This window comes from Hetaerina americana, unplaced genomic scaffold, assembly GCF_022747635.1.
Source record: "Hetaerina americana unplaced genomic scaffold, ioHetAmer1.1.p SCAF_8, whole genome shotgun sequence".
Classification (NCBI taxonomy): Eukaryota; Metazoa; Arthropoda; class Insecta; order Odonata; family Calopterygidae; genus Hetaerina; species Hetaerina americana.
The window spans coordinates 25,324,087-25,336,124 of NW_027287427.1; the positions used below are offsets into that span (position 1 = coordinate 25,324,087).

The 12,038-nt window shown below is 41.9% G+C and overlaps 1 protein-coding gene across 2 annotated transcripts in view; it reads right to left on the bottom strand.

Moving 5' to 3' along the window:
• Nucleotides 1-503: 503 nt before the first annotated feature.
• brat (brain tumor) overlaps nt 504-12,038 on the bottom strand; it is a 121,696-nt gene continuing 110,161 nt past the window's right edge. For both annotated transcript variants that reach the window (XM_071596854.1, XM_071596855.1), the window contains 3 exons: nt 6,305-6,629; nt 5,427-6,170; nt 504-4,874 (listed from right to left, as the gene is read on the bottom strand). In XM_071596854.1, coding sequence (XP_071452955.1) covers nt 3,066-4,874; nt 5,427-6,170; nt 6,305-6,610 — 2,859 coding nt within the window. In that variant the 5' untranslated portion in view covers nt 6,611-6,629 and the 3' untranslated portion in view covers nt 504-3,065. The remainder of the gene's footprint in view (nt 4,875-5,426; nt 6,171-6,304; nt 6,630-12,038) is intronic.

The window sequence follows — 12,038 nt, forward strand, 5'->3', positions numbered from 1 at the left end:
TAAAATTTACTAACAAGCGTCATCATTGAGCAATATCTACTGAAATTCAAATTTGGCAATTTATTGACTCCATAACTACTAGAAATGATTCAACGATAGGCCACCTATGACCAGCTGATAACTGACGAGATCATTATGGCTGACAAGCAATTAAGTGGGTCAGACCATGGAAAACGTGAGGAGTGGTGTTGGACATCAAGGGATGAACTACTGCTTCGCAGAAATCACTAGGCTTATACGATGTCTATATTTAAAGGTGGTTGGCATGTGAGTAACTTATAAACCCATGGAGAGATGAGTTTTCAAACAGGAAATTCACTTGGTAATTTATTACTACTTCACTTGCTAGCAGTCTTCAAGGGCCAGGAAAATTTTTCTGTGACAAACTTTGCTTAAACAACACACACTGTATTTTTGAATCTGAAGACGTCATGTCAATCATTTATAGAAAAAAGTACAAAAATTTTCATCAGACATGACTTACAAAATGACAGCCACCACCACACACTTTCTTTCATCTTGCCAAAAACTCACAAAATCTTCCTGACCCTTGATGTCAAGACTGATGTTTTCAAGACTTTTGTACTCTGCAAGAGATACTAATAACAAAGCACTTCTTGGGATGAACAAAAAAAAATAATTTGAGTCTCGCAACACTAAGAAAAGGGCCGTCTTTAATAAAAAGAAGTTACAACAAAATAACTGAAAACAAAAAAATCTCAGCAAAACTTATTGAAATATTATAAAAACAACAAACATACAATCATTTATAGCAGGACACTTTTTATAATTTACAAATGCAATCAAACGGCTCAATAAATCAAAACTTTTCCTTCCTTGAACACCAGGCTTGTCCTAATGTCCATGTCAACCAGAAAAAAAAAACACCTAAACTTTTTGCACAACAAAAGAGCCTGATACATATGTGAAACAACTGTGCAGAAATTGCATAAAAACCAGAAGGAAACATTTATACTTTAAAAAACAACTACCATCCTTAATTAAAATTAAGAGATGCCTGCATTATATAAAAGAAAAGCAAACATGAATAAATAAAAAACCGATAAATATTGCTAAGATCAAAATAATGTTGGCCAAGAACATATGGGCAAGACTCCAGTGAAGACGTTATGATTAAAACAAAGTAAAATGGCACTTGAAATGCACAATTTTTTTCCTGGTCAACATAAAAATAAGATGTTAGTTTCACATTAAAGCCAACAATAATATAAATCTTCCTGCCAATTAGGCTTTCACGAGATAACTAATTTAAGAATAGCTTTTCAATTTCACAACAAAGGTAATTCTCCACGAGGAGCCTGCATCTATCTTAAACTTAGGCAGCATAAACATAACATTACAAGAAGGATGCCACACCTTAAGCACCAATCCATGTACATCCATCAAACTTAAATAATAAAAAACTGAAAAACATTATTAATAATAAGCAATAATAATAGTGTAGCACGGACGTAGGATAGTTTGAAATGACGTCATGGGATGGTTAAATCGTCGTACTCACACCTCCAAGTGACTAGGATGCATATGAAATCTCAAGGAATTAACAGGACAGAAGATATAACAAAGGAAAGCCAACACTGCTTTTAAAATGGATTGAAGCAGTTTTAAAAAAAAAAAGGTTAATATGTAACAGTGTTGCCTTCTAATGATTCTTTGGATTTCTTAAATGTATAAAACAGTTCACTGTTAGTACCTCTATCTACTTGTACAATGTCACAAAACAGCACAAAAAACACGTATATTAAAAATAGAGCTTATATGAAACAGGTGCTTAAATTCATGCCAGAACTGTACAACATGGCTTGGCACCATCATTTTTTTCCCTGTTAAGTGAGTGACTCTAATGGATGAAAGTTTGGTCAAAACCCATTGGCCATTTCCAAGCATGAAAATATAATAAAAAAAATCGCAGACTCATTAAAGTTACTCCAATCCACGCCTAATCAGCGTGCTGTTTTGAGCCAAGTAATATTCCATTTAGAACTATTCGCAGAGCCTTTTTCATGAGTTATTTAACATGATACAATATACAAAACTAGCTATATTAATATATCAAGGGAAGAAATCAGCATTAGATGAACTAGAATACACAACAACAGCTTAACTTGCACAAACCACTCCTCTTAAAAATGCACAAACGAAAGTGTAAGGAATGGTCGCTATATTATTCAAATGATTTCACTCACATCTCCTTCTCCCCTACTGGGAAAAATCTTTTAAGTAGGGTGCGCATTTCAGTCAGTCCACTGAGATCGCACGCCTGTGGCCTCGCCAGACACTAGGCGAATTAAATAAAAACAATCTTAAAAAAGTCTTCCCTCTACATCCTTGCGCAAAGACATTCTCAGTAGAGCCTTTTCCTTCATAATCGATAGAATTAAGTATTTAACATCGAGGAGTAAGAAAGGAGGAGGCCATTTGGTGGAACATACCTAGAGGGATATGTCTTAATTACAACAACAATAACGGTAGCACATCCCTGATGGGGAACGTCCATCGAGGCTAGGAATGGCGCATCCACCAGGGGGTTGTGCCAAATGGAAAACAACCGCCCCCACCGATCTCTGTTCGGTGGTGGGCAACAGAGAAGGTGAGGAATGCGAGAATGAATTAATGAGATGGGTTGGCCCACAAGGCAAGGGTTGTAACTCAGCCGGGGAGGGCAGATGGTTCTCTCCATCCGACATGCGAGTCTATTGGCCATGCCAACACGCACACACACACAAAAGCGAATTAAAACAGCCGGTTTCATGTGTCTTTGACCAGGACACCCAAAAAAAAAAAGAACACATAGGAATGAAGTGTCCCATCGCACTGTTTCATTCCCTATATTTCATGGTCTCTCGAATATTGCCAATTTAAACATTGGGAAGAAAAAAATGGCGCTATTCACACTTTGTGGTGCTGACACTTCTTTTGAGCCCCTACGTGAGGACTGACAGAGACAGATCAACAGGTAGCAGAAGATGCCATGGGGAAGACAGCCTCCTTAAGAGAAGGGGATAGTTGGGGAAAATGAGAAGGGGAAATTTGGTATCCTCTCCTTACAGCCCAATGGGTGGAACTTGCACGTACCGATAGATGTACAGGCGGTAGTCTTTCGAGGCAAGAACAACTGATCCATCATCCATCAATGCCACATCAAAGCACTGGGCATGCTTCACCTTGGACTCGAGAGCTGACACAAGGACACCCTCCTGGGTGAATATGGTGAGGTTGAAGTTGTTGTGGTTGTCTGCGATGAGAATCTCACCAGCTGCATTTATACCCACCCCTATTGGATAATTGGTCACACCTTCCCCACCTATCTGCCTGAGGTACGTACCCTCATAGTTGAACACCTTTACACAGTGGGCCCTATTGTCACTGATGAATATCTCCTGCTGATCATTCACCACCACACCATTCGGGAACTCAAGGTGTTTGGAGCAGCCAAACTTCTGCAAAACATTGCCGCCTTGGTCAAAGATGATCACACGCATCACCTTGCACTCAACCACAACTATACGCCCCTTTGAATCCACTGTGACCCCTCTAGGATGTTGTAGAATGTTGGCTCCAAATTTTCTCACAAATTGACCATACTGATTGTAAATTTGGATCTGGTGTGTGGGCGACCTCTCCGTCACAACTATATCTCCGGATGTCCTGACTGCTGCCACACGGTTAGGATAGAGAAGCTGGCCATCACGTTTCCCACATTCACCAAATTGGAATTTGAAGCGACCTTCCTTGTCAAATATCTGAATACGATGGTTGTTTGTGTCTGCTACAATTATGTCATTCTGAGCATTGACTGCCACTCCCGAAGGCTCTGTGAACTGACCCTCTAATACTCCAAATTCGCCAAATTTGCAATGGTATATCATCTTTTGTCGCTTGATCTGGGATTTGGGTGGGAATATGGTTGCAGAGGACATTAGCTTGGATGTCAGGTCAAGCATCGGATCCCCGCTGTTCCCTCCACTGCCACTTCCTGCCCCTATGGCCCCAGGCCCTCCCCCAGGTCCTCCAGGCATTGGGAAATGGTCTCCACCTCCATTCAGCCCCACTCCACTATTGCCAACACCATTTGGGAAGATGCAGTCAGCACCACCGCCTACTCCTCCGTTACCACTGCTTCCTCCTCCATTGGACCACTTCTCATATGGATTGAGCACGTTCAGATTGAGGTCTCCGAGAGATGCAGAGAAAGGTCCAAGACTGTTGGCCCCCGAACTGAAGCGTTTTGAGATGAGCGTATTTTCAAATGATGACACAAGTCCATTCGTGTACGGACGTTCAAGAACCCCATTCAAGCCAACCCCACCCACTCCATTCAGTGGACTGTGAAGGCCATTTGTTACACTGACGACTCCATTCATGTTTGACACGATGGCCCCATTGGCATGGTTTGAAGAGTTTGAAGAGCCATTTGTGGGTCTAGCAATTGGAGGTTGTTTGCTGGGACCAACTGGGAGATCTGGTGATGAACGCACGTACCCAAAAGTGTTGCGAACTCCAACCTGAATGGCCTGATAGTTTGAAACAAACTCAAGATCTGTCACCGTGTGCAAGAGAGATGCATCAGGTGCCCCAATTAGCAAACCCTGCAGTTTAGTATCCAGTACCTTCTTGAACATTAACACCTCAATGTTGGATGAATACTTGGTGAGACGCTCCACAAATTCAGATATCTGATAAATTTTGTCCACTGTCTCTTGGGCTTTCTGTCCAAACACTGATAATGAGATCTGTTTAGCATTGAACACACTCTCTAACTCTTTCAGTAGGTCCTGTTTTCGCTCCTCAATCATTGATCGGTAGAACTGGAATGTTTCATTTATTTCATTCTGGGCCTTGTGGTACTGCACCTGCAAAATTGCAATTTTTACTTTGATGCGCTTGAGAGAAGTGGAATACACTTACATGTCGAAATCCCCATAATTGTTTAGGAAAAAAATTACAAAAATTGCAAATCCAAAAAAATTACCATCTTTGGTTGTAACAGCTACCAATTTGCAATTAAGCTTAAAAAAAGTCTAATATCCAAAACAAAAAATATCCTCATTTCCTTGCTCAATAGAGAGATATATTTTTACAAATTGCTTGGAACATGAAATTTTTGAAAAGATCATAGACTGTCATTACAATTATTTGCACAGAAAAAAAAATTTTATTTAGATACATTGATCAAGTTTCAACTGCGTCTTTAAAAAATGCATAATGCATGGTAAAAATAATGAATATTTATCTTCGCTCTCAAAAACAATTTAGTTCAGCAACATCGTAAAAAATAAACAAAAACATAACACAAATAATTTTTTAGATTTCAGAAAGTTTTGGTTCTTTAGTACTAAAAGGAAACTACACTGATCTACCAACTAACAAAACTTTTAGCTAACACAAAAATCAAAGTCACATACCTGTAAGCGAGATGTGGTATGGTCAAGATTTTTAAGAGCAGCACGGATGTCCGAAGCCTTAGCCTTGCTTTCTCGGACAGCACTGCCAACCAGCTCCACTTGTGCTTGAGCTGCCTCAACAGTCAGCCTCTCGCATTCGTGGTGCACACCGCCACCAGCTCCTGGACCATGCTCCATCAGTGTGCACTCCTTGCAAACAGGAACGCTACAGGTGCGGCAAAAGTACTTGAGCGGCTCACCCTTGTGCCTCGGGCAGGCCACTGTCTTCTCTTCACTGCTTCCGTTCAAGACTCCAGGCAACTTTCCTGACCCTCCATCCTCCTTAACCTGCTGCTGCAGCTCGCCCAGCGTGAGAACCCTGTGGCCCTCAAAACAGTGCATGTACTGGTGAGCCATCACGCAGTTGGGGCACAAATAGTTGGCGCAGTCGAGGCAGTGCCCAACAGCACTCGACTCTTTACTCTTGCAGCCTGTGCAGTGGGGGTCGTGGTCTCCACTACCACTCCCGATGCCCGAAGAGGATGACGATGAGGATGAGGAAGATGAGCAAGAAAACCCACCAGCTGATTCCAGGGTAGCCGCCTCTAAGACGTTAGTGACAGCGTAGTCCGCTAGGAGCCCTGCAACACCCTGGGAGGATAGGGTGCTCTCGGTGTGGCACTGGGTGCAAGTCACACGGTCCGGTCGCTCTTGTTGTTTCTCCAGACAAGGGGCGCAGAAAGTTCGTAAGCAGCACGGCAGAACCTATATGTTGAAGATGGGCACATCGCGGATACATACATTTTATAAGCTGGTTTCCGACGTAATTAAAAATTTGCAAAAAAAATTATCCTTATCCACCAGTCACCAGGTTACTAATTGAAGTCATGCCCTCTCACCTTTGGCGCAGTAAAGGTCTCATGGCAGAGTGAGCACTTCGTGCTAAGAGGAGGGGCGCCGGAGGGAAAGCAGCCTCCGTGGCTCCCACTGTTGATGCTGGTGTTGCTACCACCACCACTGGTGCTGCTGCCCACACTCTTCACACTGCTGCTGCTGCTTCCACCACCAGTGCAGCCTCCAATAACTGATGACGTCGTCTCCAAGTTTCCAAGGGGGAGTAAGGTTGGGGAATCAAGATGGTCAACCAATGAACCAAGAGAGTTTGCTCCAGGCAATGATTCCAACGACGGAGTCGGAGAGGCCATCTTCAATCAACCGTCATCCCTAGATAGGAATAAATATAATCAATGATGAAAATGTTCAATGATTCATAGTTAATTAATATACTTCTTTTGAGAAATATTTATTGTTAAATAACGCGCGGAGAATTTTTTTAACTTATTATGAAATGAGCTGAACTAAATTTAGGGCCAGAGTCAGCAGTGCAAGCCACAAAAAACTGTGTTAAAATATGAATTCCATTTCAAAACTCATAAGCACACGACTTACTCGTCATATGCCTTAAAAAAGTCACAAAATAAATAATTTGGTAATGTTATCATTATATATGCAAAATATTTTTTTTCTAATTTGTCTTGGTCAAGTACGGCACTCGATCAAACCTTTCAAAGACAAACTTCGTCAACATAACCTCAAATACTGTAAACCATCCTTTAGATTATATCAAAGACCATTATGCACATTCTGTGCCTCGGAAGCCTGCCATTATATCTGTCAAAATGATAGCGTGAATCCCACCAGACCAAGTTTCCACCGTCGCCTTTCATTTTTAATCAGGGGCGGAAGTTAAGCCACCATCTATGCACCCGAAATCGGCATGGACGCAAGACTCGCCTGAACCCTACAAAATCGTCGTGGCACCGGCACCACAACCTTGCCACACCCCTCCCGACGAACCAGCTCCTAGCACAACCCTCGAACAGAAGCCCCGTTCCGTTTATTCGAAGCAAGACACGGGGGCTGGGGGGAAGCGTGCAGTTGGCGAGGTTCCTGGAAGGGGTGCAAGAGCAGCTCGGATGGAAGCGGGGCTGGGGGGATAATAAGGGATGCAGGGGTGGAAAGCACGTAACTGAAGTGGGGGTGGAGAACTTTCGAGAAAGAGGGAGAGGGGGGTATGTTTTGACGGCGGCGAATGGGGGTGCGTGTCTGGCCGGAGGGGCGGAGAGGAGACCGAAGGGAGGAAGGGCCGTGGAGTGAAGGGGAGCGAGGGAAGACCTAAGGGGTGGCTCTGCGTGTAGGCGTGCAGTGCGAGAGGGATCAAGAGAGGGAGAGTGGGATCGAATACGGGGGTGGGGAGGGGAGTCGCACGATGTGAAGAAAAGAAATGAACGCCGGTCGCAGATCGATGAGAGCAAGCGCGCGGGTACGCACGGGCGTACGAAATACGACAGCCCCCCCCCCCCAAACCTGCACTTCCACCGTAATACGAGACGCCGGCTACGACACGAAGCGTAGTTCCACGCTCAAACAACAGAGGGAGCGCAGGACGACGACTTCACGCACCGGGACCGACGCAAGCCGGCCGGCCGGCGTCCCTCCCGTTGTTTTCACGGAAAACATTATTACGCTCACCCAGCGCCCAGTGATCCAAGTTCACCAAGCAACATCGTTCACTAAGTGGCAAAACTGACCCGTTGAATTGCCCATAATTCAAATTACTGCATAGCATTCTCTCGATACGTCCATGACGTTCCTTTTCACCCTCCATGATCTTGACCACCATGTTTACTTCCATGTAGCATCAGCTTTTTCTTCCTTTTTCGTGCTGGTATCAACTGTTTGATCCGCCGAGTTTTAAATTTACTACAGTGAAAAAATTATTTATTTCCTTACTATTAGCCTTGAGATATCTCCAAGGGATTGTTGAAAATAACTTAAAGGATCATTTATAATCAAAATGCCTAAATAAGTTTTGAAATGAATTGCGTCTTCAATAAGATGGGTGTTTTCTCAAGATATTACCCAAACTTGCATGAAATTGAAAAAGTCTCTTGAAACTAACTCTGCCAAAATGTTATAACAGCCTTTCATTAAAGATTTTAAAGTACTAGGACCATTACGGACAACATGAAGGGACGTGGCTAGTTATATTCGACAAAAATGTACATTATTATGAAAACCGAAGAGTGAAAACAAACTAACTCTGATTTCTGAACGATATTTTCTATCGTTTCTTACAAAATTAATTATATTTATTGATTAAAACGAGCAATCGCGACAGTATTCAAGGAAATAAGAAACTCACCTCCAAAAAACAACCAAATATTATAACAGTTTTCAGCTTCTATTGGCCTAACAGAGAAAAGAGGAAGGCCATCGCCAAGCCCATTATAATTACATCAAATTCCAGAATCATAGCATGATACGCATCATACGAATTTTTCAAGTCGCTTCATTGCAGCAGATTGAAAACCACAATCGCATTCATTTTGGTGCATATTTTTAAGCTTTCAGGAAGCCACACTAAATTAAAATGAATTAAACCAAGCCTGAAAATAAGTCTAAGATTGTTATTTTTAAATTGGAAAATTTTAAATGCGAGTAATGGATAACATAACTAAATATGCATACATGTGCATTCAGTGAACGATGTCGTAAGTTCTCATAACATTACCAATTTACCAAAAGTATACAAAAAAGCATGTAACATGGCTAAAATGTAAGAGGGTAGTTTTACCGGTTCACGGAATCTCCATGCCAGCACAACGAGTTTCTGGAGTAGTAATAGGTAGTCCTTCATAAGTAAAAACGTAACGCGTCAGTGCTCGGGGAATAGATCTGTGCTGCAGACGCCTCTCCGTTGTTCACGTGTAATGATTTGTTATTATGGAAAAAATTGAGATTCGAGTAGTGCTTCGCAAATAAAGGTACGACAGCAAAGGGAATTCATGTCGATTTCAGAACACACTCCTTCACTCTGCTCTCCTTCATATTGAACTCTTGCCAAGTGGACAAATTAGTGTAAGTTTGGACGGAAACAGCTCAGATGATGATCAACGTAGTGCTCGGCCAAAATGCGCCACTACCCCAGAAATTATTGCTAAAGTTCATTAAATTGTCATAGAAAATCGCCGACTGAAAAGTGCGAGAAATAGCTGAAGCTGTAAAGATGTCGTCAGAACGGGCTCATCTACAACATCTTAACAGTGGAATTGGATATGAGAAAATTATCGGCTAGATGGGTACCGCGATTCTTGACGCAGGATTACAGACTCATAAATACGGAAATTTCCGAACAATGTTTTTACCCGTTTTTAACCAAAGAGATTTACTGCACCAGTTTTGGGACCACAAATGAAACTTTGGTCCACTGCTATAGAGACAAAACAGCAGTCAAAGCAGTAGAAACATCTCGATTCACCACCACCACCAAGGGAAACAAACCTTCGGTCGGAAAGGCTTCACTTTTCTGGGATGCGAAAGGAATTCTGCTCGTAGATTATCCTCCCACAGGTCAAACAATTACTGGATAAAGCTATGCTAACTTCCTGGACCAACTATAGCAAGAGATTTAACTTCCCCAAGACTCCCCACGCCGAACGCCATTGCGCCGGGTGGGGTGTAGGCGAATGTAGATGAAGTCTAGTGTATTTGTGAATTGTCCGTCCGAAACGCGTAGAATACTAACCTGTAATAAGTGTCTGAATTGCATATGTACCTGCGCTCTTCTAATGATTTTTTCCTATCCTCTTTGTGTAGGCACAGGAACAGCGACTAACCATATCATTCTCGTAGCATGGGTAGGCAGGTTGGATTAATGGTGCTCGGCCGCCACTTTCCACGGGGTTTTTGGGTGCATCACAGGGTGCCGTATGCATAAGGATATGGAGGGAATACATGTAGAATGGCTGGTGACCTATCACCCCCTGCCGCACGTCCTTGCGACGGCTGGCGGGGTATTGCGTAGATGAACATGAAAACATACACAAAAAAGGCCAAGTTTGGCAAGAAGCAAAGGAAGGAAGGAAAAAAGTAATCTTTCATCGAGAAAATGCACGCCCACACAAAAGCGTCGTTGCCACGGAAAAAATACATGAACTAATATACGAAGTGTGGCCATATCCGCATTATTGGCCTGATTTAGCTCCATCAGATTTCCATCTCTTCCCGAAGTTCAAAATGTTCCTTGGCGGAAGCGATTCTCTTCAAACGAAGAACTAACAGCCAAAGTAGAACAGGTATTTTGCAGGTCCGAAGGAATCTAATTTTCGAGATGGGATCAAACCATTGGAACATCGTTGGACCAAGTTCATTAGTGTACGGGGCGACTACATTGTGAAATAGAAACGTTTCACTGAGGTAAGTCCTCTATTTTTATTCCATTCCTAGAATTTCTATAATTACCCTCGTGTCTAAGTGTCACGTGTGCGTTAAAACCAAAGCCAAAATTAGCGAGTATTCGAGCAGTTCTCCTATCCTCAAGGAGATATATCAAAATGTACAGATTTTTCTCAAAAATACGACTTTGTGAAAACAAAGCCAAAACTTCGCCAAATGAATTTGTTCTTTGACCGAACCTTGAGATTTAATATAACTGTGCATAGCTTTTTCAAGCCTTGAAATTGTAACTACTAATTCTATGAACAGCATTCCTTAAACCTACAAAGAGAAAACATTGACTCTATACTAACTACTGACAACTTGGATGGCATACAATTATCCCTAAACTGGAAGACCAAGTAAACGTCTCCAACAGACTTGGAAAAACTAATGGCATTCTTCATATGCTTTCAGTCTTTTTTGCGTCTCAGTTTCGCACGACATGTCGCATTTGACTCGGCAAGGATTCAAATCCCTTGAAATGAGCTAACATGTTAAACGTGACTTGGATGAAGCTAATCAGTGGATAGTGCTACAACCCGTGTGTGTTCTAAGCTTTATTCTCCCATTTGGAAAAATAAATGAGCGCGGAACACTTGAGTTCCATCCAACATTTAGGTAACATCCATACATGATTCTGGCACTACCAAAGGCAATGGAACGCTTTGCTTGAATTTAAATACGACATAAGTTTTCACACTCTTCTTCTAAAAGGTTGTGCCAATATCGTTTTCCCAAAAAAAACACCCTACACGCGGAAAAATTTTCCTGGCAGAAATTCTCACGGGAAAGACAAGGCGCCAAAAGGTTGGATAAGGGACCCGGAATTAGTATGTATCTGGAATGTACATCTGTTCCGGAGAAATGGTGATGCATAGTCTTTGGTGTTTTATTACTCACTGAAGCCAGTTACCGAAGTTCTCGAGGCATAGAATAGATTTTGCAACCTGGATACGAATGATTGAGCTATAATATCAAAACTGGAAAAAAGTTGCCGGGATAATTTAAATTGTTCCAAAATCGATATTTCCACATAAAAAAGCCAATGCCAAAAATTACAACCCCCTAATTCACTTTAAATACTATACCAATAGAATTAAAAACAAAATACAACGACATGGACATATTTTTGATCTTAACTGCAGCTTGCATTCAATCATATTATTTCGCAACATTCGTTTTCTACGGGTATGCAAACCTATTACTATTCACAAATAAATACCAATTACGAGTCCAAAACATGTTCCAGCCCTAAAATTTTTAATTACATTTCAAACATTTTGTTTTTAAATTATGACTGGAAGCTTGAATAATTTACGCACAGCCTTGAGTCATTGTGAACCAACTAAAATT